Source organism: Macaca fascicularis, chromosome 7, assembly GCF_037993035.2.
Source record: "Macaca fascicularis isolate 582-1 chromosome 7, T2T-MFA8v1.1".
Classification (NCBI taxonomy): Eukaryota; Metazoa; Chordata; class Mammalia; order Primates; family Cercopithecidae; genus Macaca; species Macaca fascicularis.
The window spans coordinates 16,911,251-16,929,434 of record NC_088381.1 but is presented as its reverse complement, the minus strand read 5'-3'; the positions used below and the strand labels follow the sequence as shown (position 1 = coordinate 16,929,434).

The following is an 18,184-nucleotide window of genomic DNA, read 5'->3' as shown; positions in this document are numbered from 1 at the left end:
GACCTGCCTAAAATTGGAGTGGAATAAGCCAGCCGCAGGAAGGAGCAGTGCTGGCAGCTGGTGCTGCAGATTTGCCCAATGCATGTAGGCAACCAAACACGCCCACCAGAACCAAAGTAGACGTGCCCCTTGTTCTTCCATTTACCACTCAGGCTACATGGTTCATTTTGGTTTTTTTCCTTTTAATTTTAAAACATTTCTTTTGCTTCACATACAGAATCAGGAAAGAAATCACCTCCCCAAGTCGACAGGGTTTAGACAGACTGGATGAAGCGCCCCATTTTGCCACATTGTGTCTCCAGGCTGGTCGTTCCAGCCACACATTAAGCCAGCAAGATGGCCCTTTCAGTCACATTCATCTCCAACACAGCAGGGAGCATGGCAGGGAAGTGAAAGGCACTGCCTATGAGGCCAGGATCTTGCCCTCAGGATGGGACTGAACTGGGGTTGGTGAGGAGCTAACCCCACCTGTCTCAAGCCTCAGGCTAGGAACAGCAACTTGGCTGCAGGCCAGGACCAAAAGCCAGGATAGGCGCTGCTGGGCTGAGAGCCAAGAAAACCAGTTACCTCTTTAGGGAACTCGGAAGGGGTGGAACAACCTAGACCCATTCCCTTCTCAGACCACACTCTATCCAGGCTGTACAGTGGGGCCCAAGGCTGCAATTCTCAGAACATCCCCATTTTTGCCACTAGCAGATCTGGATTCTAGTTCATTTTGACCTTGACAAAGTCAAATTGTGTTGATCTTTTTAAAAACATAGGCGTAGTTTTCAGAAATCTATAAGCTTCCTTCTGGCTGTAAGAACTTAGCACTCTGGGCTCCCTGTTTCTTTTTTTTTTTTTTTTTGAGACGGAGTCTCGCTTTGTCGCCCAGCCCAGGCTGGAGTGCAGTGGCGCGATCTCGGCTTACTGCAAGCTCCGCCTCCCGGGTTCACGCCATTCTCCTGCCTCAGCCTCCCGAGTAGCTGGGACTACAGGCGCCCACAACCGCGCCCGGCTAATTTTTTGTATTTTTAGTAGAGACGGGGTTTCACCGTGGTCTCGATCTCCTGACCTTGTGATCCGCCCGCCTCGGCCTCCCAAAGTGCTGGGATTACAGGCGTGAGCCACCGCGCCCGGCCTGCTCCCTGTTTCTTTTAAAACTCACTGGGAGATCTGGGAAAGGGAGGCTGAGACCTCTATCCTAAGGGCTGATTTTATCTTCCTGTCCCTCATGAAATAACAGGCTGAAGGGCAGGAATATGACCTGGACCAGCCACTCTCCAAGGACACAAGCTGGATCCAGAAAGGAAGCAGCAGCAAGTAGATTGCTTCTCCCCAAAATCACTGCTTTAGAAGCAGATGGGTTTGTTTCACAATATATTTAATACAAAATGGCAGCAGCCACTGTGCAGTAATAACAAAATTAGCCAAAGGGTATCTGGAGAAATGTACACAGGCAGCCTCAGCTGGAGTCAGGCTAGCCAACTCCGGTCTGCTCGGGTAGGGCCTGTGCCTGCTGCCCAGTCAGCTGTGGGTGGTCACATGGCCAGGACTGGATGGTGCCTGTGGCAGGGTGGGGCAGTGCACAAGGGCTCAGAGGTGCTGTACAGGAGGAGCTAGTCTTCCAACAGCACACAAAAGCACGCTGTCCTCTGCTCTGCCACACAGCAGACTCTTAGCAGCACATGTGTTCATTTACTTTGTTATTATTTTTTGAGACAGTTTCACTCTGTTGTCGCCCAGGCTGGAGTGCAATGGCACGATCACGGCTCCTGCAACCTCCGCCTCCTACGTTCAAGTGATTCTCCTGCCTCAGCCTCCCGAGTAACTGGGATTACAGGCGTGTGCCACCAGGCCCGGCTAATTTTTATATTTTTAGTAGAGACGGGTTTTCACCATGTTGGTCGTCAGGCTGTTCTCAAACTCCTGACCTTGTGATCTGCCCGCCTCGGCCTCCCAAAGTGCTGGGATTACAGGTGTGAGCCATTGCACCCAGCCTATTATTTTTTGAGACAGAGTCTCACTCTGTCACCCAAGCTGGAGTGCAGTGGTGTGATCTTGGCTCACTGCAACTTCTGCCTCCCGGGTTCAAGCAATTCTCTGACTCAGCCTCCTGAGACTGGGATTAGCTGGGATTACAGGCGCCTGCCACCACGCCTGGCTAATACGGCTAATTTTTGTATTTTTAGTAGAGATGAGGTTTTACCATCTTGGCCAGGCTGGTCTTGAACTCTTGACCTCATGGTCCACCTGCCTTGGCCTCCCAAAAGTGTTGGCATTACAGGTGTGAACCACTGCGCCCGGCCTATTTTTCTTTTCTTTTTTGAGACAGAGTCTCGCTCTATGGCCTAGGCTGGAGTGCAGCGGTGTCATCTTGGCACATTGCAACCTCCGCCTCCCAGGTTCAAGTGATTCTCCTGCCTCAGCCTCCTGAGTAGCTGGGATTACAAGTGTGCACCACCGCCCCTGGAAAATTTTTGTATTTTTAGTAGAGATGGGGTTTCACCATGTTGGCAAGGCTGGTCTCGAACTCCTGAGCTCAAGTGATCCACCCGTCTTGGCCTCCCAAAGTGCTGGGATTACAGACGTGTGCCACGGCACCCAGCCATCATTTATTTTTATTTTTAGAGACAGGGTCTCACTTTGTTGCCCAGGCTGGAGTACAGTGGTCTCATCATAGCTCACTACAGCCTTGAACTCCTAGGCTCAAGTGATCTTCCCGCCTGGGCCTCCCAAAGTGCTGGGATTACAGGCACACACCACCCTGCCTGGCCAAGCATATGTGTTCATAAGCTGCTAGGAGATGATACCTCTAGAAACTGGAAGAAACAAGGGCCAGGTTTTTGTTTTGTTTTTTTGAGACAGAGTTTTGCTCTTGTCACCCAGGCTGGAGTGCAATGGCGCAATCTTGGCTCACTGCAACCTCCGCCTCCCGGGTTCAAGTGTTTCTCCCGCCTCAGCCTCCTGAAGTAGCTGGGGTTACAGGTGCCCGCCACCATGCCCAACTCATTTTTTTCTATTTTTAGTTGAGATGGGGTTTCCACATGTTGGCCAGGCTGGGTTTGAACTCCTGAACTCAGGTGATCCACCCACCTTGGCATCCTGAAGTGCTGGGATTACAGGCGTGAGCCACCACGCCTGGCTAGGCTAGGTTTTTAATTATTTTTTTCCCCCAGAAAAGAGACTGCAAGTTGAATACGCCTTATCCAAAATGCTTGGAACCAGAAGTGTTTCAGATTTTAGGATTAGGGATACTTAACCTGCACCAAGTTCCAATTCACGGAGGGGCCATGATTCTGCTGTGCTTGAGCAGAGAGATCGTCCTGCCAGAGGCTCACCCAAGAGAAAGAGGCGGGTATCTGCATGCCCCCAGACGCCTACCCTGGGAAGTGGGCTCAGAAGTTAGAGCGCAAGGACACAGAGTCACCAAAACCTGTCCCAACAATCCCCAGACAATATGCTTCCTGCTGAGTCCATTTTAAGTCACGGAACACTAGTCCTGGCACTGGCCCGGCTGTGAGGGCCATGATGCTTGGGAGCTGTTGTGGAGAACTCAACCTCATCCAGAGGCCAGAGGGCTAACAAGACCAGCTGGGCAGGAGGGCCTGCTGCAGGCAGGGTGGGAGAGCCGCCACATCTCTACTTGCCAAGAAAGGCTACTAGGTACAGGAAAAGGGGGCGAAGGGTCTCAGGACTAGTGAAAGTCTGCGTTGAAGGCTCTGCCGATGACCAGCCGCCTCACCTCGCTGGTCCCAGCCCCTATCTCATACAGCTTGGCATCTCGAAGAAAGCGGCCCATGGGAAAGTCATTGATGTAGCCATTGCCACCTGCAACAAGGGTTTGGGCAGAGAAGAAAGGAAGTGATTGACAGTGGGCAAAACAAAGAAAGCAAAGAGAAGGCCGAGTATATAGAAACAGGCCATAGGAGGAGAGACTGATTAAAGAAAAGCAGCAAAAGGTAGCAAGATGGAGGGGTGTGGGGAATGCACTAGTCCCTTCTTATCCTTGGGGGATACATTCCAAGACCCCAGTGGATGCCTGAAACCGTGGATAGTACCAAACCCCATATATATGTTGTTTTTTCCCCTATACACACATATTTATGAGCAAGTTTAATTTATGAGTTAGGCACAATAAGAGATCAACAATAATAACTAATACTAAAACAGAACTATTATGACATGCCAGCATCACTATTCTTGCACTTTGGGGCCACTGAGTAAAATAATAAGAGTTACTTGAACACAGGCACTGTGATACCAAGACAGCTGATTGGATACTCTAGGTGACTACTAACGGGCAGGTAGCCCACATAGCATGGATAGGCTGCACAAAGGGACGCTTCACGTACCAAACATGACAGAGCAGATGGCACAATGCTTCATCATGGTATTCAGAATAGTGTGGATTTTAAACTTATGAACTGCTTATTTCTAGAAATTTCCATTTAGCTTTTTTTTTTTGAGAAGGAGTTGTGCTCTGTCACCCAGGTTGGCGGGCAGTGGCATGATCTTGGCTCACTGCAGCCTCCGCCTCCAAAGTTCAAGCAATTCTCCTGCCTCAGCCTCCTGAGTAGCCGGGATTATAGGCACGCACCACCACACCCGGCTAATTTTTTTTTTTTTTTTTGAGACGGAGTCTCGCTGTGTCTCCCAGGCTGGAGTGCAGTGGCGTGATCTCGGCTCACTGCAAGCTCCGCCTCCCGGGTTCACGCCATTCTCCCGCCTCAGCCTCCCAAGTAGCTGGGACTACAGGCGCCCGCCACCACACCCTGCTAGTTTTTTGTATTTTTAGTAGAGACGGGGTTTCACCATGTTAGCCAGGATAGTCTCGATCTCCTGACCTCGTGATCCACCCGCCTCGGCCTCCCAAAGTGCTGGGATTACAGGCTTGAGCCACCGTGCCCGGCCCCGGCTAATTTTTGTATTTTTAGTAGAGATAGGGTTTCACCATGTTGGTCAGGCTGGTCTCAAACTCCTGACCTCAGGTGATCTGCCTGCCTCGGCCTCCCAAAGTGCTGGGATTACAGGTGTAAGCCACTGCGCCTGGCCTTTTTTTTTTTTTTTTTGAGATGGAGTTTCACTCTTGTCACCCAGGCTGGAGTGCAATGGCGTAATCTCCGGTTACTGCAACTTCCGCCTCCTGGGTTCAAGCGATTCTTCAGCCTCAGCCTTCCAAATAGCTGGGATTACAGGCTCCCGCCGTCACACTTGGCTAATTTTTTTTTTTTTTTTGTATTTTTTAGTAGAGATGGGGTTTCACCATGTTGGCCAGGCTGGTCTCGAACTCCTGACCTCAGGTGATTCACCCGCCTCAGCCTCCTAAAGTGCTGGAGTTATAGGTATGAGCCACTGTGCCCAGCTGCACTTTTTTTTTTTGAGATGGAGTCTTGCTCTGTCACCCAGGCTGGAGTGCAGTGGCACGATCTCGGCTCACTGCAACCTCTGCCTCACGGGTTCCAGAGATTCTCCTGCCTCAGCCTCCCAAGTAGCTGGGATTACAGGCATGCACCACCACGCCCAGTTAATTTTTGTATTTTTAAGAGAGATGGGGTTTCTCCATGTTGGCCAGGATGGTCTCAAACTTCTGACCTCGGGTGACCCGCCCACCTTGGCCTCCCAAAGTGCTGGGATTATTGGTGTGAGCCCAGCACCATTTAGTGTATTTGGACCTTGGTTGACCACAGTAAATGAAGCTGTGAAAAGCAAAGCTGAGGAGAAGAAGGGACTACTGTACCTTGTTGGGTAGGGTGGGCAAGAGGTTGCAGCTGAAAGGCCACTCAGAGTGCTAAGGATACCAGACAAAGAAAGAGGGGTGCCACTGACAGGCATGGCAAATGGGGATGAGAGGACGCCAGCATAGCAGCTCAAGGATTCAAACCTCAGCTGCTCGGCTCGAGTCTATGCTCTTAACCACCACACAGCATGGAAACAAGGCTGGCCTACCTCTGAGACATCTCCCTTTCCCCATTTCCTAGCGTCTATGAGGCAGGGAGGATGAGAGGGGAGTGTTGCTGAAGGCAGCAGCAACTCCTGGCATCTAGCAGTTTTCTCATTTGCTTTCCATTTCCACCTTGTAACTGGGACAGAAAGAGCCCAAAGGTCCCAGCTCATCTGGGCCTAGCATAAGCACATAGTGAGGAGTGGAGAGGAGACTGCTTTTTTTTTTTGAGACAGAGTCTCAGTCTGTCACCCAGGCTGGAGTGCAATGGTGCAATCTTGGCTCACTGCAACCTCCACCTCCCGGGTTCAAGCGATTCTCTTGCCTCAGCCTCCCAAGTAGCTGGGATTACAGGCATGCACCATCACGCCCGGCATGGGGTTTCACTATGTAGGCCAGGCTAGTCTCGAATTCCTGGCCTCAGGTGATCCACCCGCCTCGGCCTCCCAAAGTGCTGAGATTATGGGTGTGAGCCACCACGCCCGCCCTGAAACGCTTTCTGAAGCAGCCACAGGCCCCAAGAGTGAGGGAGCCCTGGGAGTGGGGAGTGGGGATCACTCACCAAAACACTGAATGCCATCCAGGGCTACCTGTGTGGCGCACTCAGCTGAGTAAAGAATCACACCTGCACAGTCCTACGGGAGGAAGCTCAGGTCAGCAGGGCCCTGCGAGGCACGCAGACAGCAAGTCCCAGCCGCCGGCCCACTGCCCCCCCTCTCCTGGACTGAGGCGGTTCTCACCTTGGCAGTGCAGTGGCCCTCATCGCAGGCCTTGGCAACATTGTAGACGTACTGCCGACATGCCATGAGGCGGGTGTACATGTCAGCCATCTTCCCCTGCATCAACTGAGCACAAAGGGATGTCACAGGTCAACATGCTGGAACACTCTCCCAGTTACCAAAAGCCAGGTCAGCAACGGCAACAAGACAGCCAAGGATGAGGAAGCAGGGGCATGGAGAGGAGATGGGATTTACCCAGGATGACGGAGATGGAGGCAGGTGTGGGAGTTAGGGCCAGACAGTGGCCATTCCACGGCCCGCATGACACCCTCAAGTGGCCATCACTGCCTCCGAAAGGCATGGCTCCCAAGGCACCATTTACTCCAGCGCTTATTACCTTCCAGCAGCTTCTTCGGACCAGGTGGTCTAACTACAAATAGCAACCTCTTTCCCTTCTGCCCCCACAACCTGCACACTTTGCTCTCCAACCTTACAACGTCTAGTTCATCCACCTCACACAGGCATCGAGGTGGCAATGTGATGAACTTCCTGATGACTTCCAGAGCCGGGCTGCATGCTGAGGAAGACTGCATTCCAAGCAGTCAAGCTCAATTTGCTAGAGGAGACAGTGAACCTCCACGGTGCCCACCTCACTTCCTCTCTTTTCAAAGAAAACTTCAGCCCAGTCGAAGCGTACATGTCAGCAAAAGCACGCGGCTCACCTGGAAGTGGCCGATCTTCTGGCCAAAGGCTTCCCTCACGTGCAGGTAGGGAATGGTGTGGTCCAGGACCGCTTGCATGAGCCTGTCAGAAAGGAGAAAGGTCCTATGGGCACCTCCTCATCCCACTGGGCGTGGTGGCAAAATGCTAGCGTGGGAAGGCCGGAGTCCCAGGGAGGAGAAAAGCAGCCTCAGAAAGTCTAGCCGCAGTTATGGCATTGACTGACCAGAGGTGCAGGGGTGTGACAGCCCAGGTGTCGTTCCACAGCCGAGTGAGCCACCCTGCTCCTCAGGCCTTTGGTCTGTCACTTAATGATATTTCCCTGCTGTGGGAAGAAATTCAACATGGGAGGAGGTGGTTCTTTTTGTCTCCCAGGAGAGTGCGGGGCCAGGAGGCAGCTCCCTTTGGCCCCCAAGGGGAAGGATGCTGCTGCTCATGGTGGGCCACTGGCCAAGGAGGCCGACAGAGCCCAGCTTCCCCCAAGCCTCACACTTACCCGAGAGGCCCCCCGGCCAGCACCAGCCGCTCCAGGTCCAGCCCACTCATCAGCACGTAGACACCCTTATTCTCATGGCCCAGGATGTTGGCAGCTGCCAGGGTAAGTGCTGGTCAGAGGGAGAGAGCTGTCCACAGCCTCCTCACTTTTATCAAAGGTACTAGATGTGGAAACATGGCTCTCAAGTAAGGCACTAAAATATGTCACTTGACCTTTATTCAACTAAGGTTCCAGGTAAAAGAAAACGATCAAGTGAACCCCTTCCAGTCAGAAGTGGAGCTGCCAGGACCCCCACCCCATCCACAAGGCCAACCACAAAGCCCAGGGTTGTTAGATCTTTCCCTTCCCTCTCTGGACTCCCTTGGATGGGAAAGAAGAAAAGTTAATTGGTCTAGAAGTCACCCAATCCCTCCCTGACTCTTTCTACACAGGCACCTATAAAGAAACCAGAGAGTTACTCTTTCCCCAGGTGGAGTCAGCTCTGGTCCAGTGTCACCTCCCTGCAGGGTAGTCCACGAAAGCTTCTTTGTCCAGGAGACAGGCCATTCAGAGATAGTAACAGAAGCTGCTGAGCACCTCTCCACCCAGTAAGCCAGACTGGATGGCCTTGGGAGGTGTGGGCAGGAAAATGAGTTGACACCACTGACCTGCCTTTAATGCTAGCTGAATTTTTTCCTGTCAACAAAGAAGGAGCTGCACAGGTTCCCCTCCCTGGATGCTCCCTGTAATTAAAGCACACTTTTTTGGGCTGTCAGTGATAGGCATGGTACATGGCTGAGGCAGACAGCAAACCTAACTGGTGATCAAATCCACGCCCCTGGCCAGGCGCGGTGGCTCAGGCCTATAATCCTGGCACTTTGGGAGGCTGAGACGGGTGGATCACCTGAGGCCAGGAGTTCAAGAGCAGCCTGGCCAACATGGTGAAACCCCATCTGTCTACTAAAATTACAAAATTAGCGGGGCGTGGTGGTGTGTGCCTGTCATCCCAGCTACTCAGAAGGCTGAACCCAGGGGACAGAGGTTGCAGTGAGCTGAGATCGCACCATTGCACTCCAGCCTGGGCAACAAGAGTGACACTCCATCTCAAAAAAACAAAAAAAAATTAGCTGGGCAGGGTGGCGTGTGCCCATAATCCCAGCTATTCGGGAGGCTGAGGCATGAGAATCATTGGAACCTGGAAGGTGGAGGCTGCAGTGAGCCGAGATCACACCACTGCACTCTAGCCTGGGTGACAGAGCCAAGACTCCTTCTCGAAAAAAAAAAAAAAAAAAAAAAAATACCCAAACAACAAATCCACGCCCCTGGTCTGGTTAGTACATGATGGCTGCGCTGGCTCTCCCACAGTCCTCCACCATGTCATATTTCAGTTACACCTCGGGGGAGAAAATACTCATACTCAAACAGAACTGCCTTCTCTTCACTGAGTCTGGTTTCCATCAGTGGATTCAGGTGTTTTTTTTTTTCTTAGCATCATTAATGCTAAAAATGAATAACTCATGTTTAAATTTTTTTTACAAAAATGTGAGTTAATGAGTTACTTACATGCAGTGGACGGGCGAAAGTACAGGAAGACTGAAGGACATCAGTGGGAAAGGGTAGGTCTGACCCTTCTCTGGCTACTGAGTACAGACTCTGTGTGGAGCGTGTGATGCCAGTTAGGCATGCCGCTGCAGGGCCCTGGACAGGAAGGAGCGCTGTCCCGCAGCCCCAGCTCACAGCCTAGCCACATGTCACTGAAGAGCTAACAATGCCAAGCCTGTCTAACCCAGAGGCTTTCTCAGCTTGAGAACAGCCAGATCAGCCTGGAAGGGGGTCAGGAGAGGGGCTCCCCGATTCTCGGTGCTACTTACCAGGAACCTTACAGTCTTCAAAGATTAGCTCACAGGTGTCAGAGCCCCTCATCCCCAGCTTGTCCAGCTTCTTAGAGGTGCTAAAGCCAGGCATACCCTTTATAGGAATCAAAAGGCAGTCCTGGTTACAGATTAGCCCCAAGGGGGCCTGGTAAAGGAAAGGCCCCTGGGAAGAAGGCACCCACCTTCCTACTGAGTCCCTGTACCTGCACAGCATGGCAGCATCCTAGTCCCATGCTCCCCCCAGGTCCTTCAAGTGCTAACGCCCCAGATTGATCCCAGCCTCCTCTGCCACTAGCTTGTGTTCTCCCCAGTTCTCAAGGGGACAGTTCTTTCTCAATGATATGCTCAGTTCTCTGAGCCCTCCTGACCCCCCGGCCTTATTTCCTTCCCCCAGGGGACATTACTTCCAAGACACTGTCATCCGCCCAGTCAATTCCCTTATCCTCTGTTTTCTCCTGTCTGTACCCAAAAGGATATCACTAGGGCTGAACTGAGCCCTCTGTGCTTTGACCTGGACTACTGGATTGCAGCATGTTTTGGCAAGTGCCCAGCAGAGTGCTGAACATGCTGCCGTTCGACCTGTAATGAGCAGGGCGTCACATAACCTTGAGATTTCCAATCTCAGCCAGGTCCCTACTGCTCCAACTCTAGAGAGCTACTTTCCCCCCCTCTATGGAGGGTACCGCAAACCTTTACAATACTCGCTCGTGAAACTCTCTGCCAACTCCCCCCCGTGGCCCCAGCCCTCACAGGGCCCCTAGCTTCCTCCTCATGATCGCCAGGCAGGTGGTTCCTGCACCATCACCTGTAACCCATCCTTCTCTCTCCTGTCCCCGCTCACCATTGTGTTCTGCCCACTCATTCCCAGACGCCTCAATTGCTCCCTCTATTTTCCTTTTTCTTCCCTTTTTTTTTCCCTTCTGACCAAAAACTTTGCTCAGTTCTCTCATTCCTAAAAACACACCCAAACTCCTAACTTTTTGTTTGAACTCCTGCTCTGCTTCCTTCTTGCTTTTGTTGTCAAGGCTGTTGCAGGGGCAGTCTCCACTTATATCCCACCCACACCTCAGTCTCCCACGGCCACACTCATCAGGTCCACCAATGTACCCTGACTGTCACGTCCTGACCTCCTTTCAGTCCTTCCCTTTCTAGACCTCTTTGTGTGGCCTGGCACTGAGGACGGCTCCACTGTCTTCAGAAGTGACCCATCTGCCCTGGACTTCCTGGTTACCCTCCTTGCAGTCTGCTCTCTGCCTCATCCCCACCTCTGGGGCCTTGCAGAGCACACAACACTGCTTGCATTTGAGATCAGTGAAGGGGCTATCTCTGGTTCCACTGTCAGGAGGCAGAAGCCTCCCCGGCCCTACACCCATCTATACTCACCTTCTCTACAATGAAGGCCGTGATGCCCCGAGAAGCCGGCGTAGCAGCCAGATCTGTCTTGGCATAGACAATCAGGACGTCAGCATCAGGGCCATTAGTGATCCAGGACTTGTTGCCATTCAGGACATAGTGATCTCCTAAGGGCAGGATGTTGGCTATTTGCTCAAGCCATCTCGGCCTGTCTCAGCCAGGCCATAGACCTTCTGCTGAGCAAGTAGCTGTCCAGCTCTGAGAAAGTTCTGGAAACCCAACAGGGGCCACCTCCAATTGTTCCTCCCTCACCCTGATAATATCTGAACTTCTGCCCATTTTGGCTCCCAAGTAGAGAGCGGCCTCACCTTTCTTTTCTGCTTTGAGCTTCATAGAGACAACGTCAGAGCCTGAATTGGGCTCACTCATAGCCAGGGCTCCGATGTACTCACCACTGGTCAGCTGCAAGGAAAACCCCCAACAGGCCTTGTTACAACCTTGGAGTACTCTAGAGCAGCTCACTGATACTGCTTCTTCCTGTCCACATTACACCCCTTTAAACTTCTCACACCAGGGTATCAGTAAAGTCCTAGAAGTCTCTTCTAAGAAGCCCAATGGCTACAAGGCTGAAAATGCCTCTCCTTTTTCCATTCCCTTTGCAAAGAAAGCTAGTCCTACTCTTCCATTTCTTAGCGTTCTCTTCACATGTTGTCTGTCTGTTGTTCAATGCAAGAGGTCTGGTCCTATTTTTGTTTTTGGCTCAAATATTTTAAAGCAATCCATGGCCCCTTCCTAACCACACTGGGTTCATGGCAGCATGCTACAGAAAGCAGGTCTCACTGGCCCTCACCAAGGGGAGAGGGTGCCTTATAGCTGGTTGTTGCACTGTGAGATTAGCAAGTATTACATTTCCATTTCCTTACCTTTGGGAGATACTTCTCTTTCTGGGCCTCATTCCCATTGCGCACAAGCTGGTTGACGCAAAGGTTGGAGTGGGCACCGTAACTGAGCCCCACTGCTCCAGAAGCTCGGGATATCTCCTCCATCACCAGCACATGCTCCAGGTAGCCCAGGCCAGAGCCGCCATACTGAACTGGGAGTGGTGTGGTACAAGGGAATGGAAAAGGCAGCCCAGATTAAATTGGGAGATTCCATTTGTTGGCAGAAGGGAAACACCTTGCAGCACCTATTCCAAATTCCCTCTAGCAACAAGAATAAGCTGATGCTACAGACCTGCTTATAAGCTCACTGGACTGGTTTTGCCTGCTGCTGCTTGTCAGCTGAGGGGTGATTCAGAAGGCAATCATTGCAACTCCTGCTTTATCCCAGACAGACCTCTTGATGAAGATACGTGAACAACCTGAGCACCCACTACTCAGAAAGTTACAGAAATGCAGAGGCAGATGAATAAATGAAGAAAGAGGGCCTGGAGTTTAACAGAGAAAAACAAAGACATTGGGATGGAGGTGGTATCCAAAGCACCAAGAACAGATACAAAGCCAGAGGATGTGATGTGTCTGCAAAAGGCCTAAGGAAGGTGAGATTTTATAGCATAGGGCTGAACCCAAAGAAGCAGGACTGATAACAGGACAGGAGAGCCACAGCCTCAGGGACAATCTTCAGGTGGGCTGTGCAGCAGAGGGAAGATGAGATGCTGGCAGAGAATTTCAGAACTCCTCATAAAATACATGGTTTTTCCTTGGCAGCAGATCCAAACTCAAAGTGGCTGGGTCACCTGATACCACCCCCAGCCCTGCTGATTGGGTCAAGCCTAACAAGGTCCTATACACATGTTCACTCTGACCAACAAGTCAGGCTTGTCCTCGGCTCTAAGGAAAGCTTGACCTGCCCCTACAACTGCAGGAAGGAAAGTATGAAGGCAGGTGACATTAGAAACAGCCACCATGACATCGTGCAGAAACTGGAACTTATATCCGGCTTTCTTTTTCAGGTTCCCTTGAAAGAGTTGTCATCGAATTTTTTCTTTTTTTTTCAAGAGGCGGGCTCTCATTCTTTTGCCCAGGCTGGGGTGCAATGGTGTAATCTTGGCTCACTGCAGCCTTGAACTCCTGGGCTCAAGCGATCCTCCTGCCTTGGCCTCCCCAGTTGCTGGGATTACAGAAGCCCACTACCACACCTGGCCATTTTCATCTGATTTCTAACTGCCTCTTTCTTCCATAAAATACAATCTGATTCAGAAGCATATTATCTGCAGGGAGTGGGGTACATAAACCACCAAAACACAATAGGAGAGTCTTCCTTAGGAATGACCAGCAGGCTTTCCCCCAATGCTTTTACATTAAGATGGTTGCAATTAATCTTTAAGTGGTTTCATTTTATGAAAGGTGATGTAACTTTCTAGGACGTAAGGAGAAGTATTGGGTTTCACTCATACTCTCATGCCCAGAGTGAATACAGGCCAAAGCAGGTTGGGCTTTTTTTTTTCTTTTTTGGAAATGGAGTCTTGCTCTGTTGCCTGGGCTGGAGTGCAGTGGCGCCATCTCAGCTCACTGCAACCTCCACCTCCCAGGTTCAAGCAATTCTCCTGCTTCAGCCTCTCGAGTAGCTGGGATTACAGGTATATACCACCACGCCTGGCTAATTTTGTATTTTCAGTGTAGAAAGGGTTTCTCCATGTTGGTCAGGCTGGTCTCAAACTCACAACCTCAGGGGATCCACCTGCTTCAGCCTCTAAAAGTGCTGGGATTACAGGCATGAGCCACTGTGCCTGGCCTAGGCTCATCTCTTTACTGGACACTGCAAGCCAGGCTGGGCCTCCTTCAGAGGTTAAGAATATCCAAACCAGGCCAGACGCGGTGGCTCATGCCTGTAATCCCAGCACTTTGGGAGGCCAAGGCGGGTAGACCATGAGGTCAGGAGATCGAGACCATCCTGGCTAACACAGTGAAATCCCGTCTCTACTAAAAATACATAAAATTAGCCGGGCGTGGTGGCGGGTGCCTGTAGTCCCAGCTACTCGGGAGGCTGAGGCAGGAGAATGGCGTGAACCTGGGAGGCGGAGCTTGCAGTGAGCCAAGATCATGCCACTTCACTCCAGCCTGGGTGACAGAGTGAGACTCCATCTCAAAAAAAAAAAAAAAAAAAAAAAAAAGAATATCCAAACCAGAGCCTGCCAGATCCCTGCCTTCTCCCTCCGGAGAGCCTAGTAAACACATCATCTGGCCACCTCACCTGGAAGCCCAGATAGACACCTCTCTCCCCTGCCCACCCCCCACCCTACTCCCCCTGCCATCTGCTCCCAAATGAGCACCAAGGTGTGGGCAGAAGAGGACACAGGCAGTCCCTGCAGGGACACCCTGCCCGGAGTGTTCCTGCCGAGAGGCCACTGGTAGGACAAAGCTTATAGGGATTAGGGGAGGCAGTAGGACTGAGGTACCATGAAGACAACCACTTGATCCAGAGTTTTCTTTTTTTTTTTTTTTTTTTTTGAGACGGAGTCTCGCTCTGTCGCCCAGGCTGGAGTGCAGTGGCGCGATCTTGGCTCACTGCAAGCTCCGCCTCCTGGGTTTACGCCATTCTCCTGCCTCAGCCTCCTGACTAGCTGGGACTACAGGCGCCCGCCACCGCGCCCGGCTAATTTTTTGTATTTTTAGTAGAGACGGGGTTTCACCGTGGTCTCGATCTCCTGACCTTGTGATCCGCCCGCCTCGGCCTCCCAAAGTGCTGGGATTACAGGCGTGAGCCACCGCGCCCGGCCTGATCCAGAGTTTTCTAAACTTCCCAAATCACCTGGGTGAGCCTGTTAAGTAAGCAGAGTTCAAGAGTTGGACTGATCCTGATCCAAGTGAGCCACAATGACCAAGTTAATCCCTCTGCCTTCTCCACATCACTGTCTAATAAAATAGAAGAGTGTTCTGTTCTCTGGGCTGACAATGGGTGCTTTCACAGGTCCAAAAGATGCAGTTCTGGGTTTCTTTAAACACAGTCTTTCCCTTCCCTTCCTGCTTCTTTTGGGAACTGTCTTAAAGGGCACACAAGAAAAGTTCTCTTTAGGGAAATACACTATACTCACCAGGGGCTGTGATGCCCAATACGCCCAGGTTCCCCAGCTGCTTCCAAAACTCCTGCCAACAGAATAAGTGGAATGAGTGTTGAGCGGAAGGCAGCCAGTCACATGTGGCTGGAACAATGAGACCCAAACACTTCAGAGAGAGGGGCTGCATTTAGGGAGGTTTCATTTACCAGAAAACTATGTGAGCTCTTCCAGGCAGCAGTGAAGCTCAGCCCCACTCCCAGACTGCCCCCCAATGCCCAGGCCTCCCAACTCACTCGCAGGTTCTTGAACTCATTGCTGCAATCAATCTCCTGGGCCTTGGGGGCCAGGTGCTCCTGAAGGAACTTAGCCATGGTCTGACGAAGCTAATAGGAGAGAAGTAAACAGATGCCACTGCGGAAAGCATCTCCACTACCAAGGCACATTCAAGAGAAAAGGTCACAAGTAACTTCACCAAACAGCATCGGACTGAAAGTGAGAGGCCTCAGCAGTTTATGCCTCCTCAGAGATGATCTTCTTTCTTAAGGTCTTCAGCCTAGATAGCTTGATGGTAATTTTTAAAACGTCACACCCTACGTAAAAATCATTCCATTGGTTTCCACTATACTTAGAATGAAACACAAGCTTCTCACCCAGGCCTGCTAGGCCCTGCAGGAGCTGACCCCAGCTGACTCTCCCAGCTTCCCCAGCACCTTCCCACCTCCCACCCTCTGTGCTCCAGCTGCATTCCAGGCAGCCTCCAGATCTCAACAGTTGTCAGCCTCTTTCAAGCCCCTGAACCTTTGACTAAAAGGGACCAATTACTCAGAGAGATTAGAAACTCCTCTTGGTGGCTGGGCATGGTGGTTCCCGCCTGGAATCCCAGCACTTTGGGAGGCCGAGGCAGGAGGATCACCTGAGGTTGGGAGTTTGAGACCAGCCTGACCAACATGGAGAAACTCCATCTCTACTAAAGATACCAAATTAGCTGGGCGTGGTGGCACATGCCTGTAATCCCAGCTACTTGGGAGGCTGAGGCAGGAGAATCACTTGAACCTGGGAGGCGGAGGTTGCGGTGAGCAGAGATAGTGCCATTACACTCCAGCCTGGGCAACAAGAGCGAAACTCCATCTCAAAAAAAAAAAAAAAAGAAAAAGAAAGAAACTCCTCTTGCCAGGAAAGCTTGAGAACAGGGGTTGAACCCTTTCTGCCTGAGGTGGTTCACGGAAGCTCTGAGCGTTCGCTGGCTATAAACAAACTATGGAGTTGCTGGGAGGCTCACACCTCTGCCAGCTCCATCCAGCCTCCAGATGAAGTCTCAGGAAGGACTCTGGTTCTGCTCCATTTGTAAATACTTCTTCATCGTCTTCTTTTCTATTTTTTATGAGATGGGGGTCTGGCTATGTTGCTCAGGCTGATCTCAAACCCCTGAGCTCAAACAATCCTCCCACCTCGGCCTCCCAAAGTGCTAGGATTACAGGTGTGAGCCACGGTGCCTGGCCTCTAACTGCTTCTTTCGAGTACTTGTTCAACTTTGTGTTTTGACCCAATGGGCTGAGGAGCGACAGGAGAGCTCACTGTAGCTTTTTAAAACCCTCAAACTGTTTATACAAAAAAGACTCCCTGGTGATTACGATGATCACCCAGGTGTCAGAAGCATACCTCAGACTGTTCAGGTTAAGTGAACTACATACAGATTGAGGGCCCTTGTGCCACAAGCAGTAGCCTGGCCAATCCTCCACCAAAACACCATCGGTCCCCCAGGAGCTCTCCCAGCCTCGACTCCTCTCTACTTCCAGCAGTACTGCCCTGCGGTCTCAAATCTTCACCCCACAGACGTCAGGCTGAGGTCAGGGGACCGGCCCCAGGCCGGAGGCCCGCATCCCGCCCGGGCGCTGGCGCTCCCAACGGCCCACGGGCAAAAGCCAAGGCTGGGGGGGCGCTGGGCCGATGGGGACCAGGCAGGAACGAGACCTTCGGGCTAGGAAGGGGGTCAGTCTCCTCACCTGCCTCTGCTCCTCGCTTAGCCCGTTGATTGCATCGTCCACCGGTAAAAGCGAGTGGGCCCGCTGGGAAACGAAGCCGGCAAGCGGCGGCCGCAGCCTCCAGCTCGCCACACGCCACCTCAGCAGCCCAGTCGCAGTCGCCATCTCTACCCTGAACCAAGAGCGTGAGCTGCTGCTGAGCCAGCTCTTAGCTCCACCAATCCAGGCTTCGCCGACCCGCAAACCGACGAGTGGGTGGGTCTGCAGCAGCCAATCACCCTAGGCGGCCCGCCGAAGGCGGTGCTGCCCTTGGACCGCACCCGAGCCGATCAACCGTGATCGCCCGCCTGCTTCCAGCCAATGCAACGGCCGCAGGCCCGGGTGGCCCTGCCCTGAGCGCTGGAAATGCTGGCGTGCTCCCTAGGATGGGTGTTTTTAGCGGGGTAGAAGAGGAAGTGTTTTTTTTTTTTTCTTTTTATCTCCCTGCGTTGAAAAAGCAGCCCCTAACTGCGGAAATCTCTCTGTGGGAAAGCAAAGTGTGGAAACAGCAATCAGAAAACTGCCCACGTGCCCAGTAAATTGGTCAAGCATCTCTGGAATAATTAAGATCGGAAAAGTAGTGCTTGCTCTAATGTGCACACTGATTATAACTTAGTACACCTTGCTTTATTTGCTTTATTATATGACAAGGTTTGTAGATTTTGATTCACAGTTTTTTGTTTGTTTGTTTTGAGACAGAGTCTCGCTCTGTCACCCAGGCTGGAGTGCAGTGGAGTGATCTCGGCTTACTGCAGTGAACCACTGCGCCCGGCCTTGATTTATGTTTTATGGGAAAGGGGCTATTAAGGAGTAGCTGCCTTCCAGATTGGAGACTTGCCTCGATTTACAGTGGGGTTACTTCTCGATAAACCCATCATAAATGGAAAATATTTTAAGTCAAAAATGCACTTTAAAAATACACCTAGGTCGGGCGTGATGGTTTACGCCTGTAATCCCAGCACTTTGGGAGGCCGAGGCAGGTGAGTCACCTGAGGCCAAGAGTTCAAGACCAGCCTGACCAACATGGAGAAACCCTGTCTCTACTACAAATACAAAAATTAGCTAGGCGTGGTGGCGCATGCCTGTAATCCCAGCTATTCAG

At 51.7% G+C, this 18,184-nt stretch overlaps 1 protein-coding gene across 11 annotated transcripts in view; it reads right to left on the bottom strand.

The window, feature by feature from the left end:
* Positions 1–17,222, bottom strand: part of IVD (isovaleryl-CoA dehydrogenase) — a 31,228-nt gene extending 14,006 nt beyond the window's left edge. For 3 of the 11 annotated variants that reach the window (XM_065547771.2, XM_065547768.1, XM_065547770.2), the window contains exons 1-11: positions 17,065–17,222; positions 15,355–15,444; positions 15,098–15,149; positions 11,988–12,157; positions 11,433–11,526; positions 11,095–11,231; positions 9,709–9,805; positions 7,859–7,967; positions 7,365–7,446; positions 6,664–6,768; positions 6,486–6,558 (exon numbers count right to left, since the gene is read on the bottom strand). In XM_065547771.2, coding sequence (XP_065403843.1) covers positions 6,486–6,558; positions 6,664–6,768; positions 7,365–7,446; positions 7,859–7,967; positions 9,709–9,805; positions 11,095–11,231; positions 11,433–11,526; positions 11,988–12,157; positions 15,098–15,149; positions 15,355–15,444; positions 17,065–17,208 — 1,153 coding nt within the window. In that variant the 5' untranslated portion in view covers positions 17,209–17,222. Of the gene's footprint in view, positions 1–165; positions 3,811–6,485; positions 6,559–6,663; positions 6,769–7,364; positions 7,447–7,858; positions 8,019–9,288; positions 9,491–9,708; positions 9,806–11,094; positions 11,232–11,432; positions 11,527–11,987; positions 12,158–15,097; positions 15,150–15,354; positions 15,445–17,064 lie in introns of those variants that run through there. The other 8 variants (XM_073995520.1, XM_045395301.1, XM_073995519.1 and 5 more) reach the window with 6 other exon arrangements.
* Between the last annotated feature and the right edge of the window lie 962 nt (positions 17,223–18,184).